Raw genomic sequence first — 15,614 nt, 5'->3', positions numbered from 1 at the left:
TTGATCTCCAAACATCTATTTTGTAATACATAGTATAATATCATAGAATTTAATAATTGCATGCTTATAATATTCGTTAAAAACATAACATGTCTATGTAAATGGATAAAATGAAAATAATTTTTAATAAATTGGATGGAATGTGTGCACACGATTACAATCGTAATTATATCGTATTGTAAATATATTTACAATATAATGTAGCTGGTGTACTCATATACTAACTATAAAAAACGATTTTATATAATATTTTACAAAATACAATGTTTATGGAAGTGTTTCTGCGATACAGAAAATAACAGGTCGCTGGGGTCAAGCAGAAAAAGGTATTCACGTGTCGGTTAATACACCGCACTTGAGAAGGTTCCATTAGTAAGTAGATAATAAGAATCAAGTGGTGTCGTGTTAAGCGCGGTAACGCCGATTTCGTCTAAAATGGTGGAAAACTACAACTGTTAAATTGACCGTTATATAAAACTGTCCAATTGAATTAGGAAGCTAAAATTTATTTTGATAGCATAATCATACAAAAGATAAATAGAAATTTGTGGCTATATGAATACAATAACACTAAAAGTATCAAATTAATAATGTTGGAAACATTTTTTTTTAACCATTGCGTGATCAAAAAACCATTTGCATTATATAAGTATTATTATACAAGTAATAATCTCAACTAGTAAAACGCCTATCTAATGTGTAAAATACTAAATATTTTTATACACGTCCGGTGCAGAAAGATATGTTTCGTTTCGATGACTATTCAAGCTAAACTTCAAATTGAAAATAATTTACATTGTATTCAATTATCTTTTAGCATTGCGTAAATTTCCAAAAATGTACACTATAAAGATATAATATAATAAATATATATATTTATGATCATTTGGAATACTATTATATAGAGAGGAGTGTGAGATGATCCCGAAAAACCAATTTGGAGTATACGAGTATAAATGTGGATAAAAATCGATGAGATAAAATCGGCTTATCATAATAAAAGGCTACTGGTTCATACGTGATTCGACTGCTTAGAGTCTCTACAGTTTGACGGGGACATTTTAACATGGGCTTCTGGATTTTACAGATATTATAAATCCGAAGCTATGCGATCTGACCATAGGATTACGGAGAAATTGTTTTCTCACCTTATCATTATTGTCAGGCAAACACTCATCTTCTTGGACTTGGTTTATGTCTGAGGACAATCGATATTGGGTCATAGTGAAATCTAATACTCCTACAAAATAACCCGATAACGAAATAAAAATAATAGAATTTATAATATAATACGTTATTTTGAGGAAAACAATTGAGGTACCTATTTAAATCATAATAAAAAGTGTATAAAAGTCAATGAATAACATAATATATCTAAGTATACAAATATAATATTTGCTAATATATATTTTATATCAGAGTGGAGTGTCGATTGTCTATACTAATTGAAAACCAGAGAGGTGAGGATAACCAAAAAAAAAAAATACAGTAAACATGAATTTAAATATTTATACAATTAAAAATAAAACCTAAAATAATGTACTGTATGCATAACGTATTAGTATAATACGATAAAATAAATATATATGCATTGTCCAAAGTACTTAATACAATTGATTTAAATTTAAAATTTAAAAATATAAAATGAAAATACTATTTATTCTCAACAATTGTGTAGTCATAATCGTTGCTCAATTGTACTTTAAATGAAATACTTGTACGTATACATAATAACTTAGAAGTAGACGAGTTTTATGCCTTATTAAAAAAAAAATAAATAAAAATAATGGCTTTTGATATTCTGTCCACATTAAAAATACCAAATAATAAAAAATAACTAAACTATTAAATATTATAAGATGTGCTTATTTCATAATAAATTGTAGAAAAAAAACATTACTGATGTTTTGATCATTCGGTACATTGGAACAATGCAATTGGTCTGTTAGTAAATAAAAAATAATAGTGGCACAGTCGCTTCAAATATTTATAATAATTAATATTTGGAGTTAAAATAAAAAAAAAAAACATTATATTATGTCTATGAAAAATACATACTTGAATTTGTATTTATTTCTGTATTAAAATTTTAATAATAAAAAAAGAAAATTAATATATTTAAAATTGTATACTATAAATAAATAAAAAACATGGTTTTATAAAATGGGTTTTAGTATTAATCATTTTGAAATATGAATTCCAATAAAGATTTTGCAGTGATATATTTATGAACAACTCACTATTATAATAATAGTAATATAGTATAGATACATTTATTCAATATTAATAATTATATACGCAATATCTACTTGTTGACATTTTAATCTTTTCTTTTAACTTAGATAACTAAAATCTTATTTTTTTCTTTTAAATAACAAAACACACTTGCTTTTTACTGAAAAGTTCTAAATCTAATTGTACACGTGTTTAAATAAATAGCTGCATTTCATAGCTCTGTAGACAAATATAAAAGAGATAACTTTAAAATAAAAATGATAGATACATTTATTTGTTTTATTTAAGAAGTAATTTTTTAAAAATAATATATTTTATTGCAATAGTTTGTCATATATATTATTAAATGATTAGTGAAATATACATCTCAGGTCTATCATTCAAATATACTTACTCTGAACACAATAATTGTTATAAGTATGTAACTTGCCTGTAAAGCTTATTAAAGTTTTGTTAAATTTACTTTGAAAACATGTTTTAATGTATTCGCAAAAAAAAAATACACTGAGTATACGTATTTGAGTATTATTAAATATAAATTAGTTATCTCTATTAATAAGTTCCAATATTATTTTAAATTTTCAAATATAAACTGCAGAAAAAAAATAGTGATAATAAAACATACTAACTAATGATTCAAATTATAATGTTTCAGAGCTGCTTATAATACGAGTATCAATTATAAATATCAAACATCAAAGTTATAAACTTTTAAAAATAAAAATATATTGTATCTTAAAAATAAATTGTTGTTGAACATTATTACATTTCATGATAAATTAATATAAACAAAAATATGGAATGGGTTTTTACATATTATCTCCTATTGAAACAGTATTTGTGATAATTAAAACAATAAAACATCTCATCCAGACAATAATTCTGGATTAAACTCATTAAAAATTATGTTTTCTTAAATTGGCTTAATGTTTTTAATATTTTAAAGCATTTACTTACTATAGTAAAATCAGACAGAAAATTTAAAAATTACCTCTTTTAATAAAATATTTAAAACCTCAAGCCGTTCTGCTATAATAATAATATTAGTTTACATGAAAACTACGAAATGCAATTAAACGGATGAAGCACATTACATTATACGATACCTTAACAAAGCTGTATACTTCATGCAACTCATTAATTTATAGAGTAAACATTTTCTTTAGTATGTTGGTACACGCGTATACTATTATATATTTGGAGTTCAGTAAATTAAAACAAAATTTTATTATACTTATTTTACATATTAAAATTCTTCAAAGAGTTTACCCATTCGACGATATTGTATACTAAAATTTTATTACAAAGAAAATATAAGATTTTTAATGGAACATATGCGTATAGCTTTTTTTTTTTTTTTTTTTTTATTGTTTTGTGTCTAAAGACAATGTTTATAATAGAAAAATTATTTTAATTTGGAGAGTAATATGTGACAAAAAATTGACTGTAGTTGATTCTTTGGTGGGTTAAATTTAAAATTTGTTCCATCAGTCTTTTTAAAAATAATCTTGAAAAAATAAAGAAGAAACGGAAAAGTTTGTATCAAATAATTGTATTGTCTTTTACTAAATAGTTTCACAATGTTTGGTTCTCATTGTGATATCTATAGACGTTTAAATTTTTCGAATTTGTTCTTTTTTATGCATCATGGAATTTTTGTTTGTGAACAAAACAGCTTGAATTATATTATGTTATACAAGTTTCCTCATTAGTTGTTCTTACCATAAAATATATAGAAAATACATTGTCATGAGTCACATTTTTTTTTTATAAGCACTTGAAGTTAAATTTCTACGAATATTTGTTAAAATCGTAAAAATGGGTATCATTATAAATTGTTTTAACTAAAATTAAGCATAAAGCTGCATCATATTTTTATGAGCATTAAAATTTACAACTTTTACTTCTTTGAATGTTCATACATAAATTAACAATTAATTCTCATGAAATAACTTAATATTTTGTTAAATTTAAAATATATTATTCGTAGAAAATTGAAATATATTTTAACTTAAATTATCATTTGCTATATAAAATAACATTTTAAAAACTTTTAGATAGGTATTTAAAATATATTTTTACTGCTGGCTTTATAAAGCTCGTAAAAGTGTATTCATTCCATCACGTTTAAATTTGCTAGATATATGTACAAAATTAATATATAAAATAAATGTACATAATGTTACAGTGATGATTGTTTAATTAGTATGGTATACTATATAGTTTGATAGAGTACAGTACACGATGTATGAATTATGAGGTATTATTTACTTTTAATTGATAATACAACTTCTCCAACGACTTAAAACCATAATTATATGTATAATAAATCAACATGTGATACACGTACAGACTGTATGTGTATAAATAAATAATATACATTATTACACTTACTTATAGTTTATAAACTTATAAATTAATATAATTAAAAATCGCAAAGTCCAAATTTATTTTTACATAACACCTCAACAGCGTAAGTTTCTTATTGCAATTATGAAAATATATCATAAGTTCCTTAACCAGAACGTACCTACTTGTACAGTTGTGCACTTGAACAAACATAACATGTAGATATATTTCGTTAAAATTACGTACATTTTTCAATAATTACCACCCATCAATAATTGTAGTTACCTATGTACATGGTGTATAAACAAATCATATTATAATAATCATTTATTTCAAAGTTGTTTTTTACTTTTATTAATTATTTTGTTCGAATGCACGGCTAATTTACTACACAGATACGATTTACTGTAAAATAATACATAATACTATTATTGCATATAAAATAATATTATATATGTGATGGGCGATAGCATTTGCACATTTCTATGGCCAACCAATAATTCTAAAAGGTGTATAGCATACACTATAATTATTATGATAATTTATGGAAACTACGGCTAATGTCGATTCACAAAGAGTTATATCACATGAGAGTTTATTAATGATTATTTTATTATATTATATTTCGCACTACCGATATTATATATGGATTAAGTAGACTGCAAGTGTATACAGTTTTCGATATAACTATATGCAAAGGTGAAATTCAGAAAACCCGTAAACATAAAATTTTATGTTTTATTGATAAGCTTGATTGGTAAGTAACGCACCGTAAACAATATGAATGTAAATGCCTTTGATAATCGTAAATTCAAAACTTAAAAACACTGTCTGTGTTATGAATACGAAATATGTCTGTTGACGATAACAGATAATTCTGTTGCCTTTTTGAATTAAAGATATAAACGATATATTCAAAAGCATCAAACGTGTGTTGTAGTCTATGTTAGTCTACAATGGCAATTTAATAAATGTATTTACGTTGTCATTATCCTGCCTAGAAACCTTGAAAATTGTTAAACAATAAATAATTATTCCACACAATATGTCATATAATACAATAATAATAAAATAAATATAATAACTATCATGGTTAAGTGTATATATTTTTTTAAATTTAAAGTTTGAAAAATCTATACATTTATATCTGTCTTTTACATTGTATGCACAAATGCTGTTTATAAAGTTAATAAAACAAATTTAATGAATCACAAACATTTTAAAAAAGCTGAGGCCTCCAGAAAAAGAGTTATCCGGCGATGAAACTTTGAGTCATATTAAATTATTAATCAATAATTATTATAAAAATAGAGACAAATATTTTTTATTGTACCATTTGATACACACTAGAATATTTACCGAGATAATAATAAAATTGATTGATAATAAAAAAAATTATAAGCACAGCATGATGTGTCAAACTTGTACAAAATATAACAAAATAAATGATTAAATATTACTATACTATCATATTGATATGTGTTCTACATTCGGAATGGATCAAATATATGAATTCCAATTTCCGAGTAATCGATAATAAACCTAGCATTAGTGGATCACAATAGATGTACTCATAGGTATAACGGTGATTGCGATAGTATTACGGCTTTTCGTCATACAATATAATACTTAAATTACGTACATACTATACGTGCCATTTATTTATAAAATAATATTTAACTCGGTTTAATATTGTCTACATTACTCTTAACTGGACTGACTCTTCCACTTGCCTCTTCGGCTCAACCAGCACTCTCCGACCCCCTGTGACTGTCTAATTCTACTGCTATTTCCCAGTTTCTCATAGCTACCATTAAACTACTTCCTTAATTAAAACATCATCTTTAAACCAAATTGTCATCGCAGTTACTAAACGTCCACACACGCACACTCAGGTCACATCACGAAACCCATTACACAACTCCACATTGCTATAATATAAGTATAAATATATACGACATACGTATATACATAGTTTATCATTTACGACTATATATAACAGTTTAAAGTCAATATTATGTTTTTTACGAGTTTTACCGCATTTGTGTATGTTAATTAATCCCAAAACATTTAAATGTTAATAAAATAAACATAACAAACCTACAAGGGTAAAAAAAAAATAAATAAATAATAAAATACTAGAATTTGGTTGTTTAGTTAAAATAAGTCAAATATTAGTTATATTAATTATAATTCATTACTACTATCAATCATTTACCAATAGATTTTATCAAAATGTTTTCTATATGTATGCTTTTAAAGTCTTATATCAATTAAATACTGGTATTTTATATTATTAACTGTATCCAATTTAATTATTTTAGCATTTCATGTATATGTAAAATTAATCGAGTGAATTATTCAACATAACTAATAAACATGATAACTAATAAGTTAACTAAATTAAAACTGTAAAAAATGATGTATACAAATTAAACTATTATATTAAAGTTCATAGATATGCATGTAGTAAGTTGTTTAGTCCAAAATATTATATTTTTACTGTCCAAAAATAAATATTAAACAAAAAATAATTATTATTTTTAAATATTTTACCATTGTGTAACAAATCAGACTATCTATATATTGTATAATATTCTACTATAATAAGTAGGTATTCAAATTAATGCTACAAGTATTTAAATTATTTCAAAGAGCACAATAAAAATTATATTCGTAAATGATTTCATTACGAAAAGCAATAAATTATTCATAATTTAATTTAATCTAAGATTTTATTCAAGCCTGATATTTCCTAATCTCATTTGACCATTTCAAGTTATGTGATAGATAATAGGTATTATAAATCATAGTAAATTCATTATATTATATAATGTAGGTGAATTTTATAGATTTCAATCAGTTTTGTGTGGTTTTTTTTTTGTTTACTATATTAGATATTTATTTTAGAAAATAAATCGATTTCACTAAACTAATAAATAAATAATAAAATAAACACATAAAAATTGTTTAATTGATCGAAGTATTTGTAAAGTAAGCAAAGTGGTTTGATAAGCACGGATAAAATAAAATATTTAAGTGTTAATTAAAAAACCATATCATTTATTATAGTATCGAAGATAATTATCAGCTATCATAATAACTCAAATCTCATTGAAAAATATATAAATATTTTGAATAATCGTGATACACATGACATTATATTTTATTTTTAAATTATACAAAATTGTAATCGAAGTTTAACGCTAATAATTGTATAATAAAATAACTTAATTGTATTTAATTTATTAAAATAAATTTCATGGTTCAAATTTGAATAATAAGAACAATACAAAATAAATAGGATTTTTATATGAGTTTTTTAAAAATAAAATATAACAATTTACTTGAAAGACTATTGTACCTAAAAATAAATTACAGAATGATACACATTTTTAATTATATTTGAACTTTAAATAATATGTGCTTAACCAAAGTTAACCATTTTTAACGCAAACACATTGTATTTATAATATTTGAAATACACACCAGCTACTTTTCATCGTAATAATAATTGTCAATGAAATAGTGACAATTTACATAAAGATACACAAATAAACAATTATAAATTAATCTATTATTAAATTCTGAAAGTAAATATTACTTATTATAAGTAGCTCTTATATAAATTTGCTTTATTCATTACTCATTTTGATTAATGCTTTTGAAGTTAAACATGAAGTGTGCATATTAATTAGATATTGAGAAATAACATCAACAGAAAGGTAGTGGAATTTTTTCAGTATGACCCTTTTTGGAACAATAAGTGGACTTTGTACATAACACCTACGTTATTATCACTTATTGTCATTTTCCATGCTTATATTTCTCTATTTGAGGTTACAACAATAATATTCTATATTTTCGTTATATGTATAGTAATTATTGATAATATACATAAAAGTCAAGCCTGCAATATGCCTATTACCTACGCATGAGTATCGTACTGTACACAGGTCGAGTATTATTTACTACAAAACTTGTTTAGTATTAGATAAAACCACACAATACCAATCTCATCACAATGTATATGAATAAAAAAAAATTATGTTATTGTAGAATTTTCACTTGGATAATATAATAATTTTATCAACACTTGTTTACACCATTTACAATATTCTATCGGAAATTTATAAAATATGAAATTTCAGTACTAAAATGGTTGAAGAATTTTGAAAATAGTGGCAAAAAAATTTCTCAACGTTATAAAACCAAGAAGAATATAATTGATTTAAAACGTAATCCTTTGCATTTAATATTGTATGAGATTTATTTTATGATTTTTCTTGTTATTAGATTATATGTAAAATTTTTTTAAAATTTGCATTCATTTTAAAGTTTTAAAACGAAAAATTATTGAGCCTTTGATAAACGAGTATACATATAAATATAAAAAAATGTATTTAATTTTTGAAGTTGAAAGGTCATTATTTTAATAATATGCATTGTAAAAGTGTTACACCTACTCGTATGTTCAATCAATTGATTTTGTTTATAAATAAAAATATTTTTAAATAGTATAATAATGAACACAATTTATCATGACGTGAATGAATGATTTTTGTTAGTGACTTATGTTATTTGCATAGTGACGGTCTAATGGTTAATACTGCCTAAATATTAAAATTAATATTATGTATATAGGATGTTTCACTAAGCATGCTTACTCTATTTTTATATTATTTAATTATTACATTATTTAAACTCTATTTATTTTTTATGATTTTTAAGTTCACTTAATTATCTTAGTTCTAATTATTTTAATTTATTGGAACGCAACTAGAAACACAAGTCGTCATTTCAAACTATATGATGATGGAGAAAACTATTACAGTGGTAATTAAATAAAATCTTATATTAAGCATAAAGTTAAAAAAAATGCAATATACACTTACGTTTATTGAATGACTAACATCTGGAATAATTGTTTAACTCGGTAAAAACAGAGAAATCCAACTATTTAACAATTTTATTTTTTTTTGTTTTCAATTAAGTTGTACATATTATAAATGTTCTTCGTTTGGTTTAATTTTTTTAATTAAATATTTGTCTGCAAGCAATGCTTGTGTAAACTAATTTTAAATAAAAGTTTATTACAATTCGCCACTATGGAATGAATTAATTTCGTTTAGTTATGCAATTTAAAAATAAAAATAAAACGTTAAATTGGGTTTCAGCCAATAATTACACGTGAAAGCTTATTGTTTGTCTGAAAGCTTAAACCACACGAATAATGATTCATTTTCGGCTTTAGTGGTAATGCCGCGTTTACCGTGTTAATTTAAAACCAGTCGATAATAAATTATTCATATATTAATGACAACACAAAACTAGATGCGATTTTTTTTAATTTCTGTGGAACACCGGGCTGATGTAATTATTGTCGACATAAATGCACAATTTGTTTTCAATCTATCTATTTAATCACTGCCCTATGTTTTGTTATTTACAATGTCGTTTTTGTTTAAAATCACGTACAGTCATAATATTCAACAAGGATTATTTTTACTATTATTATTATTTAATCTTTTTCCCAGTTTTATTTTTAATTTAGTTTTATGCGCTCGTATAGTCGAATAATGAAGGCGCCAGCGTTGTTCCCGGCTTGGCTTAAAGAAGTACTCGAAAATGACTTGCGTATTTTGTTATACTTTACTATAAAAATTACAACACATAACGACATACAAATTTATTTTTATGTACATTGTACGACAATATTTATTCAAATTTAATAACATAATAATAATATTATTTAAAATAAACATGTATATAGGTCGAAGTAAAAATAGCTGATATAATATAATATTATGTGATAAACTAGGTAATAACTATGTAATACTTCTTGATCTAGTCAATATTTAATATTTAATTAACAGTTATCATATAGTATCTAAATTTAAAACCATATTTTAAAAAAAATTATAAAAATATAAAAATTGTTGGTAATAACTTATTATTTACATAGTTGGTTAATTACACCTCCCGGTGATTTTAGTTATATTCTGTATATTATAATATAATATATTATTATATTTTATATTATTTATTATCATTACAATATTATGTTTTTCGTTTCTGCTACAATTTGTATTGTTTAACGTTATGTAAAATGAATATACTTTAAAACAACCACACAGTTTGTAAAGAATAACGAAATTCTTACATTATTTACATTTTAGTCGATTCTATATTATGATATTGTATTTGAGTTATTTGCTCATCGTTATAACTTTCTATTTATGATTGTCAACACGCGGATACGTAGCATAATATGGATATTACTATATTAGTAAAGGATAATATATATTTGTCTCTTGAACTTTGTGGTAGTAGGTTCCTATTGCGTGCATTTGACTTTTGATTGTCTTATAAGTTGTTACTTATACGAAGTCAATATCTTTGTTATAGGAAATATAAGTGTTACCTATCAATTTAACTTCTCATGTTGTTTAGTTTGAATACACCATAAACTACGTTATATAATTACCCTTAAACATTACATTACTATTATGTAATTTTAGAAATTATTTCAATCGATTGTGTTGAACAAATTTTCTTCTTCTTTTTTATATTTGTTTTATATTGGCTCGGTTCCACATTCAGGTTTTTTTGGAATAAAATAATAAAAATATTTTATCGGACTATCGCAATAATTCATATTCATGATTATTATCATACCTAATAACTCAAAATACCTAACCTATAATAATAAATAATAATAATAATAATAATAAAACATAAACCCGACACGTCCGCCTGCATGGGTATAACGTTGTAAGATATCCTACACACGGGTAAAAGAAATAACTTATCTCGTATAGTGTAGCATACACAATTCTAAGTAAATTTAAATAAATAAATATACAATACAAACAAATAACAATATTCAAAAAAAAATATTCATATTTATCAAACAATCAGCATGCCATTGCTCCTGCAGATTCATACGTATTTTAACACGACAGAAAAATACCGTTAAATCTGCTTGTAAAAATTCCACTGTTATAATATCGGAATAGAAGATCACTTACCGATGACGGACAAGTTGTATCGGAAACTCTTGGTGGCTGAATTTCGGAAATCCACACGACATCTATACACGCCCTCATCGTTCCGGTGCACTTCATCCACCAATAGACATGCCGGATCTGTAACTGTCCGGAAGGAGGCACGGTTGCCGAACACTTCCGGCGCTGAATAATGGTGTGCTTGATCCAACGGCATGCCTCTTACGTCAAAGCTGTAAATATAAAATAATTTAGTCACGTTGTCAGCCAATGTACGAGATAATGTTGTTTATTGGTTTATAGGTTTGAGGTGTTAGTATTTGATCTTGGTCACTGAAACAGACGCCGACACGTGAGTGTATTAATTTCCTATATAGGTATATCAATAGTATCAATGTCTGTCCGTCGAAAATATGTAGATCTGACACCAGTAAGTATGATTCTATATAGTTCTACGCTAACCCTAAAGGATTGTGCTAAAATATATTAATTTAGAATATTTTAACTATAGAGGTATCTACTAGTAATGTTTTAAAATAATGACATAAAAATAATAAATAATCGTGATCAAATAAGGCACTACGCGTTTAAATGATTTTTTTTAATCTATTTAAATAACAAATATTATATAAGTATTATATTGCAAATTTCTCACATCGAATACATATTTTTAAAATTTACATCGATCAAATGGTTATATTTATCCAAAAAAATTTAAAACAAATAAATTACAAATTACGGAGATGTAACGGCGTTGTATTGGTATCATAGATATAGATTGTATACCATTTTGTTGTTTTCTTAAAATAATAAATTCTGTCAATTAAACATCATATAAATATATTGACATCTAAATAATTTGAAAACAAAACTATAAAATTATTCAAAACGAATATTCTACATTAAAACTTTTTAAGATTTTATGCTTGTTGACGTTGTTATGAATAAAATGTACAATGACAAAATTATACGGATTTATAATTAGTTCATTTAAATTCACCTTAAAATGTATAATGTATTAATAACAGATTTGCCTGGGGAGATGCCTGGAATTTTATACTCAATGATAATCAAATAAGTTGACAAAGAACATTATAATAACGTAGATAATTACGTTTAAGATTATATTTGCTAGTATGTTTGAGTCACATAACTAAGTGTCTCGTGAATTGATTATAATATTTTTTTTTTGTATAATGTTCAATAATTAAAACATTGTATTCAAATAAAAATTCTAAATTAACAAAGAAAACATTTTCTAGTATAAAAACACAATAATAACAGTAATAATGATAATGGAAAACATTCTTAATGATTATGTACAAGCCTTACGGATTGTAGATGAGTGTACAAACAAGGCAGGTACAGTTACTGGTTATACCATTTTTCTAGCTAAATTATGGTAAATTATACTTTAAATTTAAGCGATATCACCAAACATATCTTATTTCAGAGATAAAATATATGTTTCACTTAAAATAAATATTATTTTCTTATTTTAATTAAATATTGAAAGTGATTTATCATAGTTATTAAATCTGTCTTCTATGTTTGTATACATTATCTGAATTTTTTATAATATTATTAGCTACCATAATTTTACAATTCAAATTTAAAGAAAACTGGAAACTCGCTCTGCATATGCTGTATAGTGTAGGTGTCGAATATACTTAAATGTAATTGAGAATTGGGTATAAAACTGTAATAGATCTATTCAAATTGAATTTAATGATAGATCATCGTATACTAAAAAACACTGAGCGTAGACGGTTTGTCAGCATATATTTCTAAGGATATTCTATTATAATATATTTGTATTGATATTAGTAATAGTGTGAAGATTGAAAATAATTTTTGCAAAAAAATAATCATATAATATGTTATGTAATAATTATTTGTGTAAAATAACTTGAAATATATTTAAATGTATTTTTTTTAATTTAATATGAATACGTATAAGTACGTAGCGGTAAAAAGTTTTGAGTCTCTACTTGTATTTCATTATTCACAAATATGCCCGCTGCATTCAAATAGCTATCAAAATTAGTCTTAATAAGATAACAATTTATTATTATCATATAATAAAAAAACTTGCATCTTTATAAAAACAACACATATATAGCTACACTCAGAACACAAAATGGAATCAAACTAACAAATGTAATATGTTATAGAAAAATAATAAAACCATTGAATTATCCAATAATAATTCATAAAAAAACACGTCTCGTATCTTATTTTCTACTTCATAGTTCATGATATAACTATCTTATCTAATATTTAAAAAAATGGTTCAAAATAATCTATGAACCACGTACTCTAATACAAACGATATGATTGCCATCGCAAATGCAATTTCACGACGTAAACCATTATTGGTTTGCTTTCAACTCTTAACCTATTTTTGAAAATCTCTGATCGTTCACTAAACTCACAAATACCAGTATATAATTTAAAATGACGTGTACTTTGTACGGATATTATTCTACCTATAATATGATATCATTACGTTCTTATATGTAACGCATAATTGTACGGACTGTGGAAATTATACAATGTTATTTAACATGCACTACACGCTGACCGTATTAATGTTTTAGAAAACGGCAGGCGTAGACAATTATTTCTAGAAAAAAAAAATCACAATCGCCGTAAAACCGCTCCAAAGTAGTCTTTAGGATCTTAAAAGTTTATATCGAAAACGTTTTATCTGTCTATCGGCGAGATCTGGACTTGCAGGAAGCATCGGGAAAGTTTATCACCGCCTAACGAGTAGTTGTATAGACGACCAAACCGCGTAAACGGTAAGTAAACAATATTATATCTATGACTTTTAGATTTGATTTATGGTAATTTCGCCGGCATAGAATTATAACGGTTTGCTGGTCAGGTGTGCAACCACTAACCACGCGGACGTCGAAAACCATTTCCTATACCAATCGCAGCCGCGCCTCGTACAAATCGCACGTGGCCGACTATACACACTATTATATATATATATATCGTTGTAATAAAATATTATATCGTACAAAACCGGGGCGGACGGCGAGGCCCGTCGAATAAACAGTCGTATAATCCGGCCCATTGGTTGTCTTTCCGTACGGAATTTAATTGAATTCTCCGCTCCTCGTCCCCGCGCATCAACTCAGCACGAGTGCGACTGCACGTCACTGCGGCGGCGGCGGAGATGGGCGGTGGATTTCCGCGACTTTTTTTTCCATACCGGACGGGCGGCGGGACGACGAGAAAAGTTTACGAATCCGAGTGGTGGTACGTATAGTCGTAAATTTCCAGGCCAATTAACAGATAAACCGGATAGCGTTGGGTTTTGCATGTTAATATCGTCGCCGGGCGTTAATAATTGGCCTAGTGTAGTATATTATTATTAATATATATATATATATACGTATGTGTGTGTGTGTGTGTGTGTGTGTGCAAATATATCTGGTGTGTTCACGGTGTGCAGGGTTAGTTGCTTCGAGACCGCGGGAAGGGTTGTGTCTCGGGGATTCGGGTTTTTTACGCCCGTTGCGCTCGCTGCCGTCCGCCACTGCTGCGTGTACACACAATAATGTACGTAACTATATTATACCGATTATATATATATATTATAAATTATTGTATCTCGCGCCATTACAACTATACATCTATTACACCGACAGCGCAGCGGATGGTCCGAAATGACGGCTTTTAATTTGTGCGGATGGCGCGAGGCGGGCACAGACCTGCTAGTCGGCTGCTACGGCGAAGGTCTATATTATTATTACTGTTATTTACTTGGAATAACCTATATCGCACGAATATTGTCGTCGTGCGGTTTCTTTTTTTTTTACGTATTTCACACGTAATAGTATACAATTTCTCTCTCTTTCTTGTCGTCCCTTATTTTAATCGGAGAATGTATAATATCGAATAACCTATACGAATTATACTGTTTGCCGAAGTCGTATATGCTGATTTTAAGGGACTTTTAACGGCGGAAATTGATTAGCTAACCGAGAAAAATATTCAAAAACGTACCGT

The 15,614-nt window shown here is 26.0% G+C and overlaps 1 protein-coding gene across 2 annotated transcripts in view; it reads right to left on the bottom strand.

Annotated features, from left to right (window-relative positions):
- LOC132929426 (hemicentin-1-like) overlaps nucleotides 1-15,614 on the bottom strand; it is a 316,445-nt gene that overhangs the window by 155,820 nt on the left and 145,011 nt on the right. For both annotated transcript variants that reach the window (XM_060994762.1, XM_060994763.1), the window contains exon 3: nucleotides 11,616-11,824. In XM_060994762.1, the coding sequence (XP_060850745.1) occupies nucleotides 11,616-11,824 (209 nt within the window). The remainder of the gene's footprint in view (nucleotides 1-11,615; nucleotides 11,825-15,614) is intronic.

Source organism: Rhopalosiphum padi, chromosome 4 (genome assembly GCF_020882245.1).
Source record: "Rhopalosiphum padi isolate XX-2018 chromosome 4, ASM2088224v1, whole genome shotgun sequence".
Classification (NCBI taxonomy): domain Eukaryota; kingdom Metazoa; phylum Arthropoda; class Insecta; order Hemiptera; family Aphididae; genus Rhopalosiphum; species Rhopalosiphum padi.
The sequence above is the reverse complement of the archived record's forward strand: the minus strand, read 5'-3'. Positions and strand labels throughout refer to the sequence as shown.